Raw genomic sequence first — 22109 nt, 5'->3', positions numbered from 1 at the left:
TCTTACATAGCCAACATTGAGTTCCTTCTCTGCCTGCAGCAACAGGACGCTCTGGTCAATGGCTCTAACAGAGCACAAAGAGCCAGGCTGAGCTTGGAGTTTCAATGTGGTTTTCTCTGCTGGAAGTTCCTGGAGGGACGAGAACTTAAGGGAAACCTGTACGAAAGACAACCAGAGGTCAGTGGCAACAAATCCAGGTTTATTTGAAAATCACTAGTTACAACCTTGTTCTTGAGACAGAGCTGGATGGGGAAGTCCTGGCTGTCCGCCACAGCCTCGCCGCCAGGCAACACAGTGTAAACTACAACCTGTGCAAAGGGTGCCAGGTCTATCACTTGATTGAGGGGTATGGTCGCCTCCCCTTTGTTCTCTGACATAAGTAAGACCAAGACAACAAATGAAGAATGAAATCAACAGTTTTTTCAATCAGGCAAAAATATTACTATAATGGTTTTGACATAATGAAATTCGATTGGAAAACATGTTTGACTGACAATTAAACATCCAATCAATAGATTTAAACCAAGTAAACTGTTTCCACAACACAAAACAGAATATAGATAAAATAACTAAATAATACTAAAATCAAAATAACAAAATTACTCTCATGATAATGGTATAAAGAAAAAAAAACAATTTCAGAAGCAAAATGTTTTGGGGTGTCAAGCTCCTCTTTGTGAATACATCTCACTCATAATCCTGAAGTAAATGCTCTGAAGATTATTTGCATGCTGCAGATTGCTCTGGTTTCGCTTCTTGTGATTCGGCTGTTGCTCCATGCAGGGCCAGATCTATTCAGATGGGATAAAGGGCTACATGATATCCCAAAACCACCCAAAGTATTTGCCTTATCACCTTTAACAGAAAGCTGTGATGTAGCAATCTTTCAAAATCTTTCAAAATTACTATGTTTTAGCATGCCTAATATATTTAAGTCGAACAATTACAAGGTGGTCCTTGCATCCTTTGATTTTCCTGTTTGCGGACCTCAGAGGAAAATTGTATTGTATTGACACCCCGTTTTTAAAGAAAATACCACACATCTTTTGAATGTGAAAGGAATCCAGCGTACCTTGTGACAACCCACTCAAGCATAATTAAATACATTCAAATTAAATGAGATTACCTGCACCCACTTTGACAGCCACTGGGAGACGGCCATGCTGTACAATTGCTCCTTTGGACATCACCTACAAAGTACACACACTATACAATCAGCAAAGTCAAGTATCACTTTACCCACATAAACATTTGAAACTTGCATATTCAGTGTGCTTCTTACACATAGTGATAACATTTCTAATACAGACAGAAGTTGTCAATATTGAGAAAAATTGGACTCACCAAGTAGAAAAAGTCTAATGTCTCCTGTCCCTTCTTGAGCTCTTGTCCCTGGATGATGTACTGAACTCGTACCGTGGCATCTTTGTCACAGGAGATCTTCCCACTGACCTGCATGAGCTTCAGAAAACTACGACTCTTGGAGTAGAAGGCAGAAACGTCATGGTAGGCTATCCTGTACTCTGGTCTCCGTGCATCTAGAACATACGGCTTATCTTCATCGACCAGTTTGGACTTGGCCTGTAAACATAAAAACAAGACAATGGTGGAGCTCTAAACCAGTTGCGACTTTGAATGTAGGGTCAGCCGAGTCAACTTAGATAGCTTATGATAACTTCTATCTTTCTAATATAGTTTTCATCCAATACGCAGCAGTGATTCAAGATCTCATTTTCCTTATGTTGTTTTCAGCGTAATTTCTTTATTAATCCGAGTGGCCAGGAGACCATGTGACGTAAATGAAATAGAATCAGAGCAACTGCTGTGTCTGCTATACAATTACATAATCATTTCAGTTGTTAAGTTTCTTAGGGTGTATTTTGCACTGTTTGGTCCGCTTTAAACAAACAAGTTTCCCACGATGATATGGACCTTTTGTGCAGATTTGAATACACACAAACGAATCCTGGTGTGAACCAAACAAGTGGACCGAGACCTACTTTTTGAGGCTGCGATATTGCCCGGTAGTAATTATTGTGCTAAATTTATTCATAATCCTCTGTATTCTGTTTAGCCACGCTACTGTCAGCATGTTGTGGGCCGGGGCACGCGGAGCGCAAGGGCTCCTTCGGGGTACTGCAAGCAATCGACGACGCTGTTCCAAAATTGGAAACAGCGTCGCGGAACCGCCGTTGAATCAGATGCTCTTGACGTTCGCAAATATCTTGAATCTAATAATGCCACATACTGTATATGCAGAGCAGTAATGCAACACGTCGGAATTTTACGTTTTCCTCTATTTCCGGGTTTCGTTATGTGTTCAGCACTTGTCATTTTTGTCCAGTGGGAGCACAGATTGTCACGCGGGTCATATAATTGCGCAATATAGTCCATTTTCAAAAAGCACAGTGTGAATATGAACCGCACCAAACGAAAAAAAAAAAAGTACGCTTTTGGTCCGGAACAAACAAGCGGACTAAATGACTTTTCTGGTCTGGATACATCCTTAATGAGTCAATAATTAATTACATAATATCTGGTATTTATAACTACATATACATTTAAGAAACTGGCACATCAGAGAGTACAGTAATGTAATTCCCCGTGGTACACATTTGTGTGCATATGAAAAACACTAATAAGTAGTAGTTGCACCTTAAAGAGACAGTGTGTAGTATTTAGTTGCTTCTCGTAGGGGTGGGAACGATAATCGTTTTTTTTATTTTTATGCATCGATTGTTGGACTAAAAAGATTCTGAATCGATTCAGAGGTATTAAAACTCGATTTTTTTAAATCTAAATAAAAAACTAAAAGTCAATGTTTTAATTTATATATATATATGTGTGTGTGTGTGTGCGCGTGCGTGTGTGTGTGTTTGAAAAAATAAAATTCATTCATATAGGTTTGAAACTGACAACTTAGTGATTTTCATAGCGCAATTAAAAATGACTCATTACTTCTTCTGGCCTGCAGGCAACAATTCTGCAAAATTGTTCTGCTGAAGGCACACAGCTACGATGCCTTTACCAGCTCCTTCCGGTGTGTGTTTGTGCATGTGGAGTCAGTGTCCAAGTATAAAAGTCCTTTACGCAAATAGGCAAAACGCTACGCTGCCTTTTTACGTCGCTGTATTGTTCCTATGCGAACGTATGTTCGCACAGTGCATTCGTGAATTCAAAACACACTGAACACTGGGGCGGTAAGATGATACCACCCTGGAGAATATCAAACTAATTTCACGCCTTTCTTTTGAGGAAAAACATCAGCTTTTGAAGGATGAGAGACCAACACCTTAGGTACCAGATCTTCAGCAAAGTAAGGGACAAAGATTTATTTGTACTTTTCACAAAGAATGATGCAAAAGGAAAGATTAGCTTTGTGGATGTGCTTTGATTAACTGTCTGTTTCACTTTACATGGTGTTTGGTATTGCAATTGCGAGGTTGATTTTGTGAGAAATTACGGTAGACTGCTTTAAAGGGAGATATCCATTTGATTACATCCTTTCTGGGCGTCTGGGCGGGTTTTATAAATTAATAAAATTGTAAATTTTTTGCTGTACAGCAAATGGGAGGCGAAGTGCTTTGCACCGTGTTTACCGTGACCGGCAGACCCACAGGTCAGCTTACGTACCTCACTTAGCGTTTGAATACTGTCGTAGGCTGTGATGGTGGCACAGAACTTTAGCTGAGTGGCAAAGTGTTGAGCTGCCGCACCGGAGGCGATGGATACAAACCCCGCTCACCCCAATAAGTTATAAAAAATATAAATAAATAAAAAGTCAATTGTGAAGCAAAAAAATGGGCTATCAACATTGTGTGTTAAAATAGTTTGAATGTGTGGCATCTTGGAGTAAATTGAGTATCATTTAAGTATCTCGAGGTCGGGCTGAGTGAAATGAAAATATGGTCACCCTAGGATATGTTGTACACTCGCCTGCCGACAAACAAATTTGTAATTGGTGTGTGTGTCTCAATTTACGATTGGGTGCCTACCCAAACCTAGAGATCAATGCACATCACTGACTAGATAACAGATTTTTTTTTTAGAAATTGGCTTTGCATATTTTAGTGTATTTTTTGACACACTAACGATAACAGAGATATATTTGTTTTTTATTTGTGTTTAGCCAAGCATATTTAGCCTCTGACAAAGTTGGTTATAAAAATAAAAAAAATAGAACAAACAAATAAATAAATAAATAAAAAATGTCTCTAGTATAAACCACAGTGGCTTAAAAATCCATCAGTCACAAACCTTAAGATTCACATGGTCTCTCCAGTTGCTGGTGTTCAGTGAAAACAAGGCCACACCTTTTGTGTTTGTGGTGAGTGTTAAGTTGACTGAGTCCGGGGCGAATAAGTACACAGGCTCATTAGCCACAGGTTTTTTGTCTGGACCAGTCATTTTCACCTGCAAACAAGATGAATGAGGACAAAAATGTTAGCCATTTAAGATTTTCATCAAGCATGTCAACAAAATCATATTAGAGATGTGGTCAAGTATGGGTTTGGCCTCGTTAGTATTTTAGTTTCTTAGGTGGCATCCTTGCGAATGATAGTAGGAGACCGTGATGAACTGCAAAAAGCGGGAACTACAGCATCACCATCTTACTTTTATTTTTTTTAATCAACTACGTCCTCTAGAAACTTGCAATAATAATGTATAATTGAACAATTAAACTCTTCATGTTGCATCATCACCTCTATGTGAATTTGTAAAACTAAAAATCAAACAGAAACGGCTAAGCATTTCAGTTGCATTGACTCACAATGATTGACCAAAAAGCTAGTAAAATCAAAAAAGCACCACTATGGATTTTAAACAATTAATATGTGACTGAATTTTAGATTTTCACCTTTTAGAGGTTTTTCACAATATGGTATAAAGGAATTGTAGTTGTTGTAATCAGGGTAGAGCTATTTTCTTTTAACTTTTAAATAAGTATTTTGCTTCTTCCTACTCCTTTTCAATTAATGATGATAGATGTATTTTCTTATTTTACCTTCTTTATTTTTAGTTTATATTTTTATGTTATGTTTGAAATAAAGATTTCAATTAATCAATTTCTAGGGTTACAAAAAGCTTTTGGATGAAATTATAAATATTTAATACTTCAACCTAAAACTAAAAAAGGGTGGGCAAATCCGGTCCTAGAAGACCCTAGTCCTGCAGGTTTTGGATGTTTCCCTTCTCCAACATACTTGATTTATATGATCAGCTCATCAGCAAGCTCTGCATAAGCCTCACAGTAACGAATTGACTGTAGAATTTACATGAAATAACTGGCAAAAAAGTTGCCAACTAATTCTTGTAAAATCTCAGTACATTACTGTTTTATTTTTACAAGTATTTACTGTAGATAAATTACAGTTACTTACTGTATTTACTTTTACAGCAATTCACTGTAATCTAGTTTACAACCGTTTCTTGTATTCTATGTAATTTAAAGGAATTTACTGACAACTTTAGTATGTCGTTGTAAAATCCATCCATCCATTTTCTTAACCACTTATTCATTAAAAGGGTTGCTGGAGCCGATCCCAACCGGCTTTGGGCAGTACACCCTGAACGGGCTGCCAGCCAATTGCAGGGCACACAGAGACAAACATCCATCCAAACACAGAATCACAATCACACCTAGGGACAATTTAGAGCGCTAAATTAACCGGCCATGCATGTCTTTGGAATGTGGGAGGAGACCAGAGCACTCAGAGAAAACCCACGCAGGCACTGGGAGAACATGCAAGCCCCACCCAGGAAGGCCAAAGCCCGGACTCGATCTCACACCCTTAGCACTGGAAGGCGGATGTGCTAATCCGTTTTGTAATCCACAAATATAAGTGCCAAAACATACCACAAATTATACAGCAAATTACTGTACTTTGTTTTACCCATATTGTATTGCTGTTTACAGTTAAATACTGTAAAATTAAAAGACAAGAAAATGCTGTAATTTTTTACTGTAGTTTTTACAGAAATTTGTTAAAGTGCTGATAGCGATACTGTTCATTGAAATTAGATGTGTTGGAGGAAGGAAACCTCTAAAACCTGCAGGACTCCGGCCCTCAAGGACTGGAATTGCCCACCCCTGCTCTATTGGATTGAGATCAGTTCTTTTTATGATCAAATGATGTGCAAGTAAAGATATTTTAAAAGTAAAGAAATGTCATATGCGTCAACAGCCATACAATTCTTTCAAAATAAGATCATCATTTACTGATTCCCAAAGGAGAAATTCAAGTTTAGGTTTTCATTACTGAAGACAAAAGTTAAGCAAACCTTTTGAAATTAAATCACACATCAATTAAATTTCTATTACAGTGATGTGTTCATGAAAACACAGTCCAAACATCTCTGGACTTAATGGTACTTCCAATGCTTTTAAGTGCAGTTTATCCTTTGTCTCATTGGTTAGATATGGTTTTAAAGTGGCTTTCACAACACTTATAAGAGAGTGACTACCTTTCCCTCAAATGGGATGCCAGGCTTGTATGATTGAGGTACATCTTCAAAGGTGACGGTTCTGATACGGGCACTGAAGCTTGTCTGCCCTGTACCTTTCAGGATCACGCCTAAATGGGAACGAGATGATTATAAATAACAAACAGGCAAGTCGTACCGGTAACATGAGGGTGGGGAAAACTTTTCACCAGCTGACCTGTGCCATACTCCTCCAGTTCAGCATCCACCACAAAACTATCGTCATACGCATTCTTGTTGAGGGCAAAATATGTCATGTTCACCATTTGTGTAGCACAGCCACTGCTATCGGTCTGGAAGAGTGTCACTTTTAGACTACTGCAATTGATTTACATGGAGAAACATACAATTGTAGTTTGTTGGCAACAACTCACTGTCAGTTGATCTGTCTTGCAGATGTTTGACTCCATCGCGGAATGCCAGTAAAAGTGAAAAGCATTCCTACAAAACACCACCTTGACTGAGCCAACAACTGGTTTTCCGTAAGTGTATCTGCGCAGAAAAGTTGATTGATTGATTTGTTTATTGAACATATAAACAAGTACCCAAAAAAAAAGATTTAAAAGAAGAAAAAAAAACGTATTAAAGCATCATTAGTCACAGTTTACATATTCAAAAGGGAATAGGAAGAAGTTGAAAACTTATGTAGTCCTACCCCTTATTCGTTCTATGTTTTGACTTATTTAATTATGAATACAATAATTGGTTAATGTATTTCAATAAAAGAAAAATGTATAAACTTGGTCATGTATACCAGTGCACTTTGACATGCATACATTTAACAGCAACATACAGTATGTGCATGAAATTCATAGGCATATACCATAATACATTTATGAATCATATCCTCTATACATTGTAACGAATATTGCCCGTCACCCTCAATTTTTCCATTTTGTGTGCCTTTTTAAACATTTCCCCCTGGGGAATGTGTGTGCATGTTTTAACGCTGTGTTTTCAGTTCAAAAGGACTCTTTGAGTTTCCCTCCAGCAGGGACTGGACTTCTTTTCATAACCCCCAGGAAACGCATATCATAGCTCCGACAGACCTGAAATCCTGTCTGATAAGCAGACCCCAGACCCTCTTTTATGGTCTGGCCTATCCACAGGAATTAGCCATGTGTTTTTTGTGGGGAAACAATGCCCCTTGGAAGTTGTATGGTACAACAGTGCCCTCCAACGGTCACTATCGGTTTTCCTCAAGAATCCTACCGCTCCTAATTAATCTGAAGTCTACATAATTCGGGACATACACTGACTCTATATACTTGACTGACATCAAGTAACTCCTCTTGTTTATCTTTGTACACAACCTTTATGTCTATCTCAAACGAATGATGTATGTAATGTCTGTAGCCACCTAAGTTTAGCTAATTCGTAAACTTAGCGGATTCAAATCTTCCCCATGAACTTTTCCTGAACTCCCGTTCCTGCAACTCCTCCACCCTCTCTCCACCTCACGTCTGGCCCCATGAACTTTTCCTGATCATCACGAGAAACGTGGTCGGTAAGGGTGACCACACGGCTTATTCCTTTGAGCCCCAGACTTGAGTCACAACGCGCGTTCCAAAACACGCATCAAGCAAGGAGCCAGAGACTCCCGGGCAGCATTCCAGCTGGACGTGCGCCAGCCAAGGACCGGCCACTGCCTCCAAGCCGCGCGTGCACCTGACCAGCAGCCGGAGACCGGGTGCAGCATTCCAGCATTCAACCGACGCTCGACGCTCGAGTCTCTCTCTCTCCGGTGTGACTGAACTAGACCGTGAGTTGCGCCTGCATTCCAATCTGACCATATACTACTGGTGCAACGCTTTTATTCAAACATAAAAGAACGTTTCCATCTTTATCCCCCATCTATCTTTTTCATCTACCTTTTTTTATCTTAGTTAGTTAGGTTGCAAGTTTTCTTTTTATCTTTGATTCACATTTTTATTCCGTTTCATTAATAGGTTAGGCTGTGACTGATATACAGTATGTGTGTTTACTAAATAAATTTGTTGTCTAGAAATTCAATTTCTGCCGAATCATTTGTGTTTACTGAGTGGATTAGTAATTCTCTTATGAAAGCAAAGAACTCCATGATTAACTAAAGTAGCAACTTCAGATTATGAAGACTTGATAATAGGATTTTTATCGTTTATTTTGCTCCTACAAATAAGCAAAGTCAACGTGGTGCCCCAGAGGTTGCTGAGGAAATTACAACTCCCCTCAGTACCGTCTAAATTTCTCATAAGCCATTATGGCAACCCAAATAATTGCTACAACATTTTTCATTACACTCAGACTGATACATCCAAAGAAATTACAGCATATATACATTTTTAACAGCTCATGTCTGATTTTTCAGGTCAGTTCCTAAATCATTCCACAAATTAACACCTTTTACAGAAACACACCTTTGCTTAATATTTGTTCTTGTTTTATTTATTTTTTGGTAGACACTTGTACCCCTGTTATAAGGACTCTCTCTAATTTCAATCATCTTCTGAGTACTGTGGCAGAGTAGTTTGTTATGTACTTTATACATTATTTGTGCAATTTTAAATTCAACTAAGTCGTAGAATTTAATTGTATTTGATTTAATGAATAGTGAATGAGTTGGCTCTGTATATTTTGATAGATTTATAATTCTTATGGCTCTTTTTTGCAGTTTGAAAACCGGATCGGTATTTGTTTTATATGCGTTTCCCCAGATTTCCACACAATAGGTCAGATAAGGTAATAATAATGAACAGTATAATGTGTATAATGATTTCTTATTCAGGACATCCCTAGTTTTAGTTCATTTCAATCAGACAGTTTCATTTTTATCATTTTTAACTTGCAGCAATGATGATTGCTGTTTACTGAAATTAAAGAAATTGCATTGCACGTGTTTCAGACCACTTGCAAGACCTTTTATGTACAACTTTTTTTTATTACTTAAGTTTAAATATCTCCATGTAGTTTTCCTCCTTTTTACAAAAAGTGATTAGGAGACAAAGTCAGACCATAACACTTACTTTCCACAAATCTTCAGCGTGACCTCCTCATCTAAGATTGAAATCACACTCGGAAGTTGAACAGTCACCTCAAATTTGGGCAAAACTAAAAAGAAATACAAATAAGTATAAATGAACAAAACAAGGAAATTTAAACAAGTGCAACATTTTTGTAGCAACTATAGCAGACCATATTCCTTGATGTCAAAGCTGTGGGAGATTTTCTCTCCTTTGTCTGTGGTGGCAGTAATTACGTAGGTTCCTTGTGCAGCCTCTGGAATCATGGGATGTGAAAGATCGAGGATTCCAGCATTGACAAATTTATCCAACCACTGAGCAATTCGATTGGAATTGGGATCCTACATGAAGACAGACAAGACAAGACAGAAGTATGCTTATTGACCCATAATGATCACCAGACAACCGAAAGAGAGACAACACTATTTTTTACTTTCTGTGGCGCAAAACCAGTAACAATTCCAGCCTTGTTTCATGTCTAATTTAAATATAAACCTTATATTCGGTTCCCACTGTGTGCTGTGTTAAATCAATAATTGTGCAAGTCGAGACCATTACCACATAAACATGCACGATTCTCCTGAGATTCATACAATAATAAAGTGAAGTCCCTCTTGAAGCAACACACCCACAATATCGTTTCAAATGTGACAGAACACTCTTTCACTGTGCCACTTGAGTGAACATAAATGTGTCAATGTGGCTCAGAATGGCATTCTTACCTGAAGATCCACCACTGTGTACTGAAAAAAACAAACAAACAAATAAATCAAACTCATTAGATGCTGGTAAAGACATCACAAGATATAAAGCAATTTAAAATACAATACAAAGGTATTGTGGCAGTGACATTGGAGTAACCTTATTGGACACAGGACCAGAAGTGTGAGAATAAATGCTTGCAATATGACTTCACTTAGATGTTGACATTAGTGTTGCACATTCTAGACAAGATGAACATACACTATAAATATCCACATTGAGCAATATTTGGTTTTTGAATCAGTTTGTCAATCATTTCTCAAAGCCAACAAACTGTCAGGACATGAATGGATGTCAAGTATAGTTTACGAAAACCGACCCTGTTCCTATTATGATTGGTTAGCCAGGACGCTGTAAGGGGAGAAAACGCTTCCAAAGTCCAATGACTAGCAAGGGCCGGTGAAGACAGTATTTTAGTAGTTTGCAGCATTGAATTGGTGTGGCCCAAAGTTAAAAAAAAATTCCAAAGGCCCCCTCTTTTTTTTGTCATTTTCATGCATGAGTAAAGTTAAATAAACATTTGAGTTTTAACTCTTTCTAGGGAAGTTTTTGCATAATTGTTTTAGCCTGTCTTTTTATTTTATAATGAAGTCTCTTTTTTACTGATGAAAAAATAGTCCAATGCTTTTTTCGCTTTAGCAAGACATTGAAAACACTGGACCTTTCAAGAAAAACATTGTTGAATTTGTATACAATTCAGAGAATGAAGGGATATCTATATTATTAAGCCAACTTTCTGTTTGGATAATGCATTGTATTAAGAAAAGAGCCGTTCAAAGACCACCTCTGAGCAGCAAGCAGATATTTAAAGATGCTATCTTTCGGGACTTGCTATTTTTGTGGATTAGAGAGTTGTTAAGGTTGGCAAGGAAATTTTTCGTCAAAATAGCATTTTATTTTATTTGTTAAATCTTAATAGACAAATGTAATAACAGAATTATGAGAGATTAGTTTCAGAGTTTTTTGTTTTTTTTTTACAACCAAAAACCTGCATTCACTGAACATCATATTGACTGTTTTGGTAAATGAACAAAACGGTAATTGCCTAATACATTGGAAGAGTGTTCTTATTGGTAGGTAAAAGCAGATTGTTTCAGCGCCAAAATTGTGTGTGAAGATAGATGATGCTGTCACTGTGCCAAAATGCCAAAGAGGGAACTGAGAATGCAGTACAGCATATCAGAGGAATTACTGGATAGCATGGAAATGTTATCCCGAGGGTTGTGGAGAGTGTAGGTGTGACATTGGAATGTTCAGACAAGTTTCTGGTGTATACTTCATTGCTCAATTGTTTATTTTAATGCCCATGGTCTGACATTTCATCTTCTAGCCAAAGAAAGAAAAGTACAAAATTATATTCCAGATAAGTGTACCAGGCTGAAAATGTTACAGTGCAAGTTGTACTGCACATTTTGCTTTAAGACTGAGTCTAAATTTAATAAGCACTTGTTTTGGGATCACTCTTTTTTAGGTCTTGTATTTACAGACATCAAACTTAAAACCTTCCCCCCATCAAATATGTCCAATTCCTAGTTTTGGCCTTGGAAGATTAATGATTGAGCTTCCGGTAACTTGTGTTTTTCATTCAAATAAAAGAAAAACAAATACTGATCCGGAAAACCTGTGGTGAACTGGTAAATAAAACAAACAAACTTGTTGCAATACTCTTTAATTCCTTTTGTCAGATGTTCATCATGCACGGCAAATTGTCTCCCCACTAATGGAAAAGGCCTTGAGCCTGTATTGATTCAGATGTTTGGGTCAAATGCAGTGTGAGGCAAATGAACTCTGACAGCATGTTTATCACACTACTCCACACAGCGCATCACACCCACGCTGGCTTCAAAAACCAACAAACAGCCCTCCGTTCACCTCCCACTCTCCTGAACAAAAATAGAGGCTTGTTCTTAACATTTACCAGAAATCGTGCTAGACAAATGTGCACCATTGCTTCCAGTTTTACAAAAGACAAAGATTAATTGAAAACTTACCAGCCGGTCCACTGGGATGAAACTGGAATCCATGGAGACAATTCGGAACTGCACTGTAAAGGAATGAAGCCAATTAAAATTAAAAAAGGTCTTCAAGCATTGCATATATACATTACATAAAGGTATATTATTGGAATAAAGCAAACAGGAAAGAGAACACTTACACTTTTTTACAGTAATGTACCTATTATATAAAATTTATAAAGGTTTGAACATTGAGAATGTTTAAACAAGAGAGAAATGTAAGAAAATGCAAATGCCTTGATGATAAAAGTGTATAAACTGTGTTCAGTGGTTTTAGAGCCTTAAAACATTTGTAATAAATGTAAAACATATAGCTATAACTACTTTGCGGATTTCATTTATTGCGAGTATTTTTAGAAGCTAACCCCAGCGGAAAATGAGGGAACACTTTACATCAGACTCGCAGTGAGTGTATTTTCATCAACAATAAAGTTTTGCATGCTTTATAGATCATGTTTGTGTAACTAAATGGTGAAAAAAATATCAATTAAAAAGTCAAACTTTTTTTGTTAATTTATTTCATTTACAGTACCATGTTTTTAACCCATTAAAGCCGGGAGCGCTCTTCTTCCTTTAATTGGTTAAACCACTAAGCAGTGACATGCTTCTGTAAAAGTGTAACGTGCCACAAAACACAACTTATTTTGAAAAGCAAATAAGGAAACAATATCTTCAATGATGAAGCACCTGCTGCTCGCCTCTAGCTTTTAAGCTACACCGTTCCCGCGTGACGTTCTGACTGCTTTGCACTGACTGCTCTCGTCCACATTACACCGGCAAAGCGTGCAGAAACCGTGAAACCAGTCTTGATTGCTTTCGGCCAGGAAATTGTGTTCTTTCGTCCATTCAACATTAAAAGATGTCCGGCCTTTTGACATTTTTGCTAGGACTGGCTTTTTGCTACCTTTTCGCTGCTGTCAAAGAAGGCGGCGAGGAAATAACTTATGTAGTCATATAGCCACACTTGGAGATTTGTTTACATTTATTGAACCAATAATATACGAGATTTTTAACTGAAGCCACTATTGGCTAATCACAGACCAGTTGTGACAAACGTGGGGTGGTCCTGATGTTGGGTCACATAAAATCAACCGGCTTATTTTCTTTAAAAGGCGTTCAAACAAAAAATCCAGGACGTAGGACACATCACTAAAAAGTAGGACTGTCCATCTTAAATCCAGACATCTGGCCACCCTAACTGTCAACCAAAATAGCATTGCGCAATAACAAAAACACAGGTCACCAGATTAACAATAGGAGAATTCTGTGTGACGTATTGTTTATGTTTTACGCGTTGATTCACGGGAAACTGGGTGGCAAGAAACAATGTGTTTTACATGGAATATGATGATTTTGCACATTTGGAGGAGAATTAGGAGAAACAGATGGTTCATTCTTGTTGTGCCATAAATTGTACGGCCTGTTAGGAGCCTTATAAAACGTTTTTATCGCATTCCCATCGAAAGGAGCCGCGAAAAAGGAAAGCAATGGCAGCGAGCCGGGAGGGTATAACTTGACACTCAAAGCCTGGATTCCGACTGATGCTGACGGGTTTGTGAGGCTCACTTTACTGCTGGTAAATATTAGTGACTATATATTTGTTATTTGGAGAGATAAAAACAAAAAAAAACAAAAAACAAGTTTGTGCATTATAAAATCTGCTGAGTCATATTGTTTTGCGGTCTTATTCAGGTGTTCCAAAGCACAATCGAAACCACCCTGATTTGTTCCTCATCTTGAAATGGGCTATCCTGGATCGCTAAACCTGAAGGCTAAAGAAGCCGTCCAGCGTTACTATTAGAGGATCAAAAGGCAACGAGTATCAGAATTGTGTTATGGATTCCTATAAATGAGACAAAATATATTTTTGTGCCTAGTTTTTCACTTTTCACTTGGAACTAATGATTGTTGAGTGTTAACTTCTGCGCCACAAAGAACATTTCAATGAAGAATAATTACCCAGCTTTGCATAGGGCTTTGTAGTAAGAGTAAAATTCCCCAAAGCAGATGTGTGGCCAGGAAACAGGTGAGTCGGACCAAATTTTGTCATCATCCCACGTCTCATATGGGCTTTCAATAGAGTCCATTTTGTCGCCAATACATCTCCGGAAACGGCCATTAAAGTGCTTAAATACTTGTATAATACTCGTGTATGCCAAGTCTATACAGCCAGCCATGTTTTCTGTCACTCAGCCATTGCGCATGCGCTAGAAAAATGTCAACAAAGAATCCTCCTATAGCGATGAAATTTGTTAGAAATAGTTCCTGGTGAAAATTTACTGCATATTTGATTTTCAACAGAATTGTTGTGTCCTGTTTTTAACTCTTTCACTGCCATGGACATTAAAAGACGTCAAGTAAAAACCTACAGAGGGCCGCCAATGACGTTAAAAGACGTCATCCAATTATTTTTTTTTTGAAACGGGTGGAGGAAAGCCTTGGCCAGCTGTGGTGAAAGTTTCAAGCAGATCTAGTTAGCCTAATGACTATTTTTGGCCCCTAGATGGCAGCAATGACTCTCTTTTGACAAGATTGGGTAGGCGTCAGTAGAAGACGTGAGGCGGAGCTAGAGGGGACAATGGCTGGGGAAGGGAAGAGAACATGGCAACCGGTTGCAAGCAGCTCACGCTCGAGCAGTTTTTTTCAAAGACGAAAAGCATCGACCAACGCTAAAGAGCACATTGATGACGACGATGATCATCATCGATGATGATGATGGTGACTCCGAGGTTGGAAGCATTGACGCGGCAGTAGAAGACGTGAGGCGGAGCGAACAATGGCGACCGGTTGCAAGCAGCTCACACTTGGGAATTTTTTTTCAAAGACGAAAGGCATCGACCAACGCTAAAGAGCACATTGATGACGACGATGATCATCATCGATGATGATGATGGTGACTCCGAGGTTGACGCCGAAGTTGGAAGCGTTGACGCGGCGGCTATGACGACGTCATAAAGGTTCACCGGCTAGCGATGCTAACACCGGAAAACGCGGAGCACAACCGAGCACTTATGCACAGGCGGACGTTCAATCGGACGACGAAGAGTACCCCAAGTCCAATGCATATTCATCGTTGTAGTGGGTACAGTCTGCTACTTGCTATTCCCCGGAAAAAAAGGCCGTCAAGAAAGTGTAACGTCTGCACGCGAAAGGGGCCACCGCAGTGAAACTAATCTGTTGTGCAAATCCTGCTCCGTCTCCTTGCACGCAGGAGAGTGTTACAAAAAGAAAAACTGTATTTGAAACATCCACATAATTGTAAATAGTACCACAGTTGCACACATTTGTAAATAGTTTGCGAAATTGTTTTGTCAAATTGTTACACTGTTGAATGGAAATAAACGTATTTTGCAATCTAAAAACACTTTTTCCTTGGCTGGGGAAGGGAAGTGTTTTACAGAAGTAAAGCACTATTTAGGTGTTTGTGGCATCATTCATGGACAAAAAGAAGTGTACAATTCACTAGAGTGCATGAAATAACATCGTTTCACAAAAAGCTCCTTTTCTCCGCTTTTTGTTTCAAAACAGAGCATTTCGGTGAAACTAACCATTTTCTATTGTTGATTACTGAAGAACGGAATAAGGTAGAAACAAACTTTTATTTCTGATGAAAGATGAGAGTTCAATTTTTCATTTGGTAGTATGTGTGTTTCCATAGTCCAAACACAACATTTTCTGTGGACCTTGAAAGATCAGTCAAAATGCTTAAATCGGCTGGCACTGGCGACCTCCCGTTTCTGAAAACGTCTGGCAGTCAAAGGGTTAACTTTGAAAATTTGGAGGATTCAGATGCAATACCAAATCAACAACACTACTGCTAGACATAAAATAAAACTTCAAACAAATAACATTTAGTTTAATAGTAATACTCCATTACGGGTAAGTCATGATACCGACATAGCAGCTAAGGCTAACGACGGCTTGTTAACAGTGCTAATGCTTGCTTAGTATTGCTAGCGCTGCTACTTTGTTGAAGCAGCATTCTTTGTGACAATTTTGCATTATCAGAATTACATTCCATTATAAAAGGCCATGTTTCGCTATGGACAATTGTCAGTTTAGAAGTCAAAATGGCATTCTTACTCGGTAAAAGGATGTTCTCATTGAAAAAAATGCTTTATTCATTTTATGGTTGTAATTTGATTTGTGCGGATTATTTTGATTTTAAAATGTGATGAAATGTCATTTGATTAATGTATCAATCTACCTTGTTTGTATGTTAGTCACAGGCACAAGCAACAATAGGCTGTTTGTGCTCACCGTGTGAAGGAAGCATTTGTATTGTATTGCATTGCGAAAAAGATCTGAAATGCCCAGATGGAATTGTCCATAGTCAAATACTCTCATAAAGCAACTACCTATTCTAGCCCAAAAAAGTCTCTCAAGTCTCAATAGTGGTGATACTTACCGGTCTGTCCAGGTTTATAGACAGGTTTATCAGTTTGGATAATGTGGATGAAAGCAGGGGGCACAATGAGGATTTTGGTCTTTTTGTTCATGGTAGCACTCTCGCCTTTCACAGTGACATTTATGGTTGCCACAGTACTGGTGCGCACTGCTGGGACCTACGGCGCCAAGAAACACACAAACACACAGAGAAGACAGCAGACAGATTGTAAACTGAGAGAGGGGAGGAATGAGAAACAGATCGAAGGGCTCCTTGTACAAATAGGATGATCACCATTCTAATTGCAAAAGGCCCTGTGTTGCAACGGCAAACCACTATGCCAGGTCAATTATGAAATCACTCCATACTTGAGAAAGCATACAGTTTCACTTATTTTTACAATGTAAATGGAGCTGTTATTACATAACAAGGGGAAGCAACTGCTTCCAAAATTTGCAAGGGGCGTTTTCGGTCCATGTGCATGTGTGTGTGTGTGTTGCAGGACTAAGTTGTGGGTAGGGAATGTTTTCCAGAGGAATGTAGGTACATTGCTGGCCTCCAGTAGAAAGCAACCTTTGTTGAGCTGCAGGTGGAGAAATGCCAGACCAGTTCTGACACAGCTAGGGTTAAACTCTAGGGAGCCCAGTGAAATCAAAAGCTATTATTACGGACTGATTGGGGTCACTCGGGCAGCCAGTGAAAAGGAGCAAGGCCTGTTTGGTTGCATAACAACTCACTGTGATGAGACAGTCCAGAGCAGTTATTTGCTAAGAGCCATGCTGATAGCTTCAGTCATGGCGCCAGCTAGATCATTTGTTACAGAATGATTGATGGACGAACGGATAGATGGATAAATATTTGATGACAAACGAACCTGAAAGTTCAGGCAGTGGTAAAAGTCCTGCTTGACATCCTCCTCCAGGATGATGGTGCTGCCCGTGTGCGTGTCCAGGGCGATACTCAACGTGACGGCCTCCGTGGGCCCGTGGATGATGGCACACAGCGTTTCCTGCGACCCTCCTCTCACCTGGGAGCTCATGGTCACAGCAAAGATACTGAACGGATGGAGGGAACACAAACATTATGCTGGAAAACAACTTAAGTGTCACATTACTAATTTTTTTTTTTTTTATGAGACAGCAAATATAGCACAGTAGTCAAAATCCGACATCCATTTATAGTAACATGGAGCACCGTTTTTAAATGAATGTTAATTATCTTAATACTAAATACTAATTATAATACATCTGCTCAAAGAACTATGTTAAAATCTTGAAACGGATGTTTAGGTATGCTTACAGATACAGCAGAAGTGTTGAATTGTACCAACAAGCTAAGTGAAAGTCAGCCCTGCTCACTGCTTCCTTAAATCCAATCCAACTATTCAAGAGCAGATATTGCAATATTTAACATGTAACTAGAGTAATGACTTTGTTCTCAAATTAATCACATTTAAGGGTGCATCTCATTGGTCAAAATCAGATAAAAGCATATATTCCATATGAAAGTATTTATTGCACTTGTTTGCGATACATATATTGAACATGATTACACAAATATATCTTTGTTAATCTATCAGTGGCAGGAATGTATATTGACTGAGGAATCAATTAAATGCACTTCCATTACACAGCGTCAGGGACAATGAACATCCATATCAAACTGTTGCCATTCTTGCAACAGAATGGCTTGGCTTTCTTCAAGAAGGCTATTGTATGTTAGGGATGTAACGATAATGGCAATATTGTGATATCACAAGATTCAAACTGCCACAATATCGTCGTCGTCATGTCACGATATTTTAACAAAATTGTGACCTTTTTTATATCGCCAACCTACTGACAATATCATGATAACTATCGTATCGTGACCTTCATATCGTGATAATATCGTATCGTGATGTTTGGATATCGTTACATCCCTACTGTATGTCAGCTTTGTGTTACAGGGGTCATTTATGGATTTAAGGATTTCACCGACCCAGCACAGTTCATTTGTTATAAAAACACATGAAATATTTTTTCTTTATCCCTTTAATGGGCAAAAATATATATATATATATTTATCTATTTTTAATTATTTACTATTATCTACAATTTTTCTAAAATTAATTAAATCTACAGTTTTGGACAGAGATCGGGCACCCTACTGGTGACCCCAAGGACCACATGAGTATCCCGCGGGCCTGTTCTGAAAATAGCTCACCAATGATGGGACATTGTGATTTTTTTAGGAATGTTGTAGAAATGTTCATTCAAAAATGTAAACACTGGTAGAGATGAAAGGTTATTTGAGCAAATTTGTTTTCTCAACTCAACTCATCTTTATTCATACACAGTAGAAGCCAGGGCTGGACTGGCCATCTGGCATTCAGGGCAACATATATTTTTTTAAAAGCTTATGAGAGCAAATCAGAAGGTGACAACTGACAAGCAACGGGAGCTTGAATCACGGGACTCAGCGACGACCACCTGCAGGCTCCAACTATGAAAGTAAACTGCAGTCGACACAAACGGTCCGACACTAGATGCAAGCAGCACCATGGCTAACTTACATTTGCGAAGTTGTCCTTTTGCAGGAAGATGGCGGCCACTTGTTAGGTGAATTCCAGCCATCTAATATAATTAGTGATTACTAGACCTATGATTATTTTTGTTTAATGTACGTTGAAGTGAAAGCTTTTTTGTTTGTGCATATTATTGAAATCAATTGTTTGTTTGTTTTTTATTGATTTAATTAGTTCACATGATAAAGATTACACACTGTCACTTATTTTTTCAGGTCATACCACATGATGTCCAAATATGACCACTACATACCAGTTACTAAAAGGGTCACTTTTAGATAGTACAAACCTGATAGCTGCCCCATGAGTTCTTGACTGTCTTGTTAATGATACAAACTCCTGTCTTTAAAAGTCCCAAAGTGGTTGTTTCTTTTTGGTCGCACCACATGATAATTCATATAATGGGCATCACTGGACAAACTTAGCCGTCAATGACCCACAAACAGATACAGACCCTGAGTAAATCAATGTGTGAGTAAATTGAGGTGATACAGTTTTTATTATTATGTATATTCATACTGTCACTGCCACTTTTTTTTGTCATGAGATTTTTGTCATATAAAAAATAGATGTGTTGACTGACTAAAGGTTGTCGTGTTTTCACTGCAATAAAGTGTTCCCGTGCAATGTGAAAAGATGAGAGCTGAGTCACCAACTCTCAATAAAACATGAACTAAGCAGTATTGGTGAGCAAACATGAAGTTATTTTTCATGTTTTTCTCCGCCAACTACTTGTACCATATCCTTAAATATCTGGACTTGCACACTGCTGCCAATGAGAAATAAATATACCCTTTTTGAATAGGTGGAGAGGATACTGAGGCATTTGTTCAAAAAATAATAATTGCATGCCGAAGTCGTTGGATTGAAGCAGTGCTTGCAAATATATACGGTAGATGTAACGAAGTCAAACACGCGCTCGCTTATTATAAATGAGTGACAACGATGAAAAGATAACCCTAATAGAGCAGGACCCATGTCCCGAGTAAATTCAAACGTCGTGCGGAGAGCAAATTTGTCGGGTCAAGATTGGCTCTACTTACGTGTCATTGAGATGAGCCGATGACGCACTTTGCAAAAAGACAGATGCAAGTACAACTGCCAACATGTGGAGAACAGGTGCCATGTTTACGCAGCACACACAGCGCGACGTTCCGACGGGACTGAGAGGCTTTCTGCACTCGGACACATGCACTGCAAACTTTTTGGACTTTGCTTTTTTTTTTTTTTTTTTTTATACCGCAACCGCCCTCCTGCACGACCCCCCCCCCCCCCACCAGTCTCTATCCTGCAGCCAAATAAGATTCACTCCCCCAAAGTTGATGCTGGACTGGCCTACTGCCAGTGTGGTCCACAAATTTTGAGGAATTTGACGAGATGTAGGGGGAGGAAAGGCCAAGGGCTTTTTGCCCTGCACCAGCCAAAATAATGAGCATATTTACAAATAGTTGAAAATTAACAATCACATGTAGGCCTACGTCATAAGTCCTGAGGCATTCAATATTATTGCTATTCACTACTGACTCTACTCACAGTGTCTACAAATATTAGTGAAGGAATGCTGACCAATTTGTGTTCCCTGGGGGGTATTCCACTAAGCCGGATTAAGAAATATTATATATATATATATATATATATATATATATATATATATATATATATATATATATATATCTTATATATCTTATTTCGCTAAACTCGGCCCCCATTTTTATCAGTTCCGTTCCATTAAGGTGGGATATATAAATTCCCACTCAGTCAACCATGGTAATTTATGCTGCAAAAAAGGCTGGCTCATTTCAATAAACCTGGCTCATATTAAGTCAGTAAGTTTACGTGAATGTCAACTCAGTAACCATGGAAATGTATGCTGCAGACCTAACCTGCTCCGGAGCAGGTTAACTGTCATGCTTAGTTTAGCTGTGTGTGAAAAAAACAAACATCAAAAGGCCGTTCCGTAACGTGGACTTCTGCGCTTGTGTAGCACCTGAAATGGTATAATTTCTTTTGAATTACATTGTATTTGATTAATGGCACTTATGCACATTTAGTTTATTAGAAGATGTAGTTCAGCACACTACCTTAAAGGGCAGTGTTGAGCTTGGTTTTGAAAGTACAGTTGGCTAAGTGTACCAGAGAAGAAGAATCCCCCTTGGATAAAAAAAAAAAGACACGGGATGAGAAAGAGAGAGAAAGAGAGAGAGACAGACTTGCATGAGTTATTTCATGTAATTAAAAAAAGTCCATGAAAATAATATCTCACCACTTTCACTGTTCACAAAATCCATCCATCCATCCATTTTCTTGGCCGCTTTTCCTCACAAGGGTCGCGGGGTGCTGGAGCCTATCCCAGCTGGCTTCGGGCATAGGCGGGGTACACCCTGAACTGGTTGCCAGCCAATCGCAGGGCACACAGAGACGAACAACCATCACAATCACACCTAGGGACAATTTGGAGTGTTCAATTAACCTGCCATGCATGTCTTTGGAATGTGGGAGGAAACCGGAGTACCCGGTGAAAACCCACGCAAGCACGGGGAGAACATGCAAACTCCACCCAGGAAGGCCGAAGCCCGGACTCGATCTCACGTCCTCTGCACTGGGAGGCGGACGTGCTAACCAGTCAGCCACCGTGCTGCCCTGTTTACAAAATCAATCGCTTTAATTAAACTAATCATATAGAAGTCACACATCAAATGTAACTCCAAATTATTATCATCATAAGTGCTCTACATAAAATGAGGTAAAAATAATATAGTCACATAAAAAATGCCTTCCCACCCACATGAGTTAGTTGTTTTTTTTTGCCAATGATATTTCCCTCGACTTATTGATAGCAGCAGTATTGCCTTTTTCTTGAATTCCTCATACAGCTCTATCAATAACTTTTGTTCTGT

At 38.7% G+C, this 22109-nt stretch overlaps 1 protein-coding gene across 2 annotated transcripts in view; it reads right to left on the bottom strand.

Moving 5' to 3' along the window:
- The window catches only part of LOC144052310 (alpha-2-macroglobulin-like protein 1), a 50299-nt gene extending 29877 nt beyond the window's left edge, over positions 1-20422 (bottom strand). For both annotated transcript variants that reach the window (XM_077566245.1, XM_077566246.1), the window contains exons 1-15: positions 20256-20422; positions 17521-17701; positions 16668-16824; positions 12236-12288; positions 10205-10225; positions 9655-9823; positions 9486-9570; positions 6858-6975; positions 6662-6776; positions 6466-6575; positions 4258-4413; positions 1345-1581; positions 1127-1190; positions 225-370; positions 7-156 (exon numbers count right to left, since the gene is read on the bottom strand). In XM_077566245.1, the coding sequence (XP_077422371.1) occupies positions 7-156; positions 225-370; positions 1127-1190; positions 1345-1581; positions 4258-4413; positions 6466-6575; positions 6662-6776; positions 6858-6975; positions 9486-9570; positions 9655-9823; positions 10205-10225; positions 12236-12288; positions 16668-16824; positions 17521-17701; positions 20256-20338 (1845 nt within the window). In that variant the 5' untranslated portion in view covers positions 20339-20422. The remainder of the gene's footprint in view (positions 1-6; positions 157-224; positions 371-1126; positions 1191-1344; positions 1582-4257; positions 4414-6465; positions 6576-6661; positions 6777-6857; positions 6976-9485; positions 9571-9654; positions 9824-10204; positions 10226-12235; positions 12289-16667; positions 16825-17520; positions 17702-20255) is intronic.
- Positions 20423-22109: the final 1687 nt, after the last annotated feature.

The sequence above is a fragment of the Vanacampus margaritifer genome, chromosome 5, assembly GCF_051991255.1.
Source record: "Vanacampus margaritifer isolate UIUO_Vmar chromosome 5, RoL_Vmar_1.0, whole genome shotgun sequence".
Classification (NCBI taxonomy): Eukaryota; Metazoa; Chordata; class Actinopteri; order Syngnathiformes; family Syngnathidae; genus Vanacampus; species Vanacampus margaritifer.
Note: the sequence above shows the minus strand (reverse complement) of the source record. Positions and strands in the feature narration are given on the sequence as shown.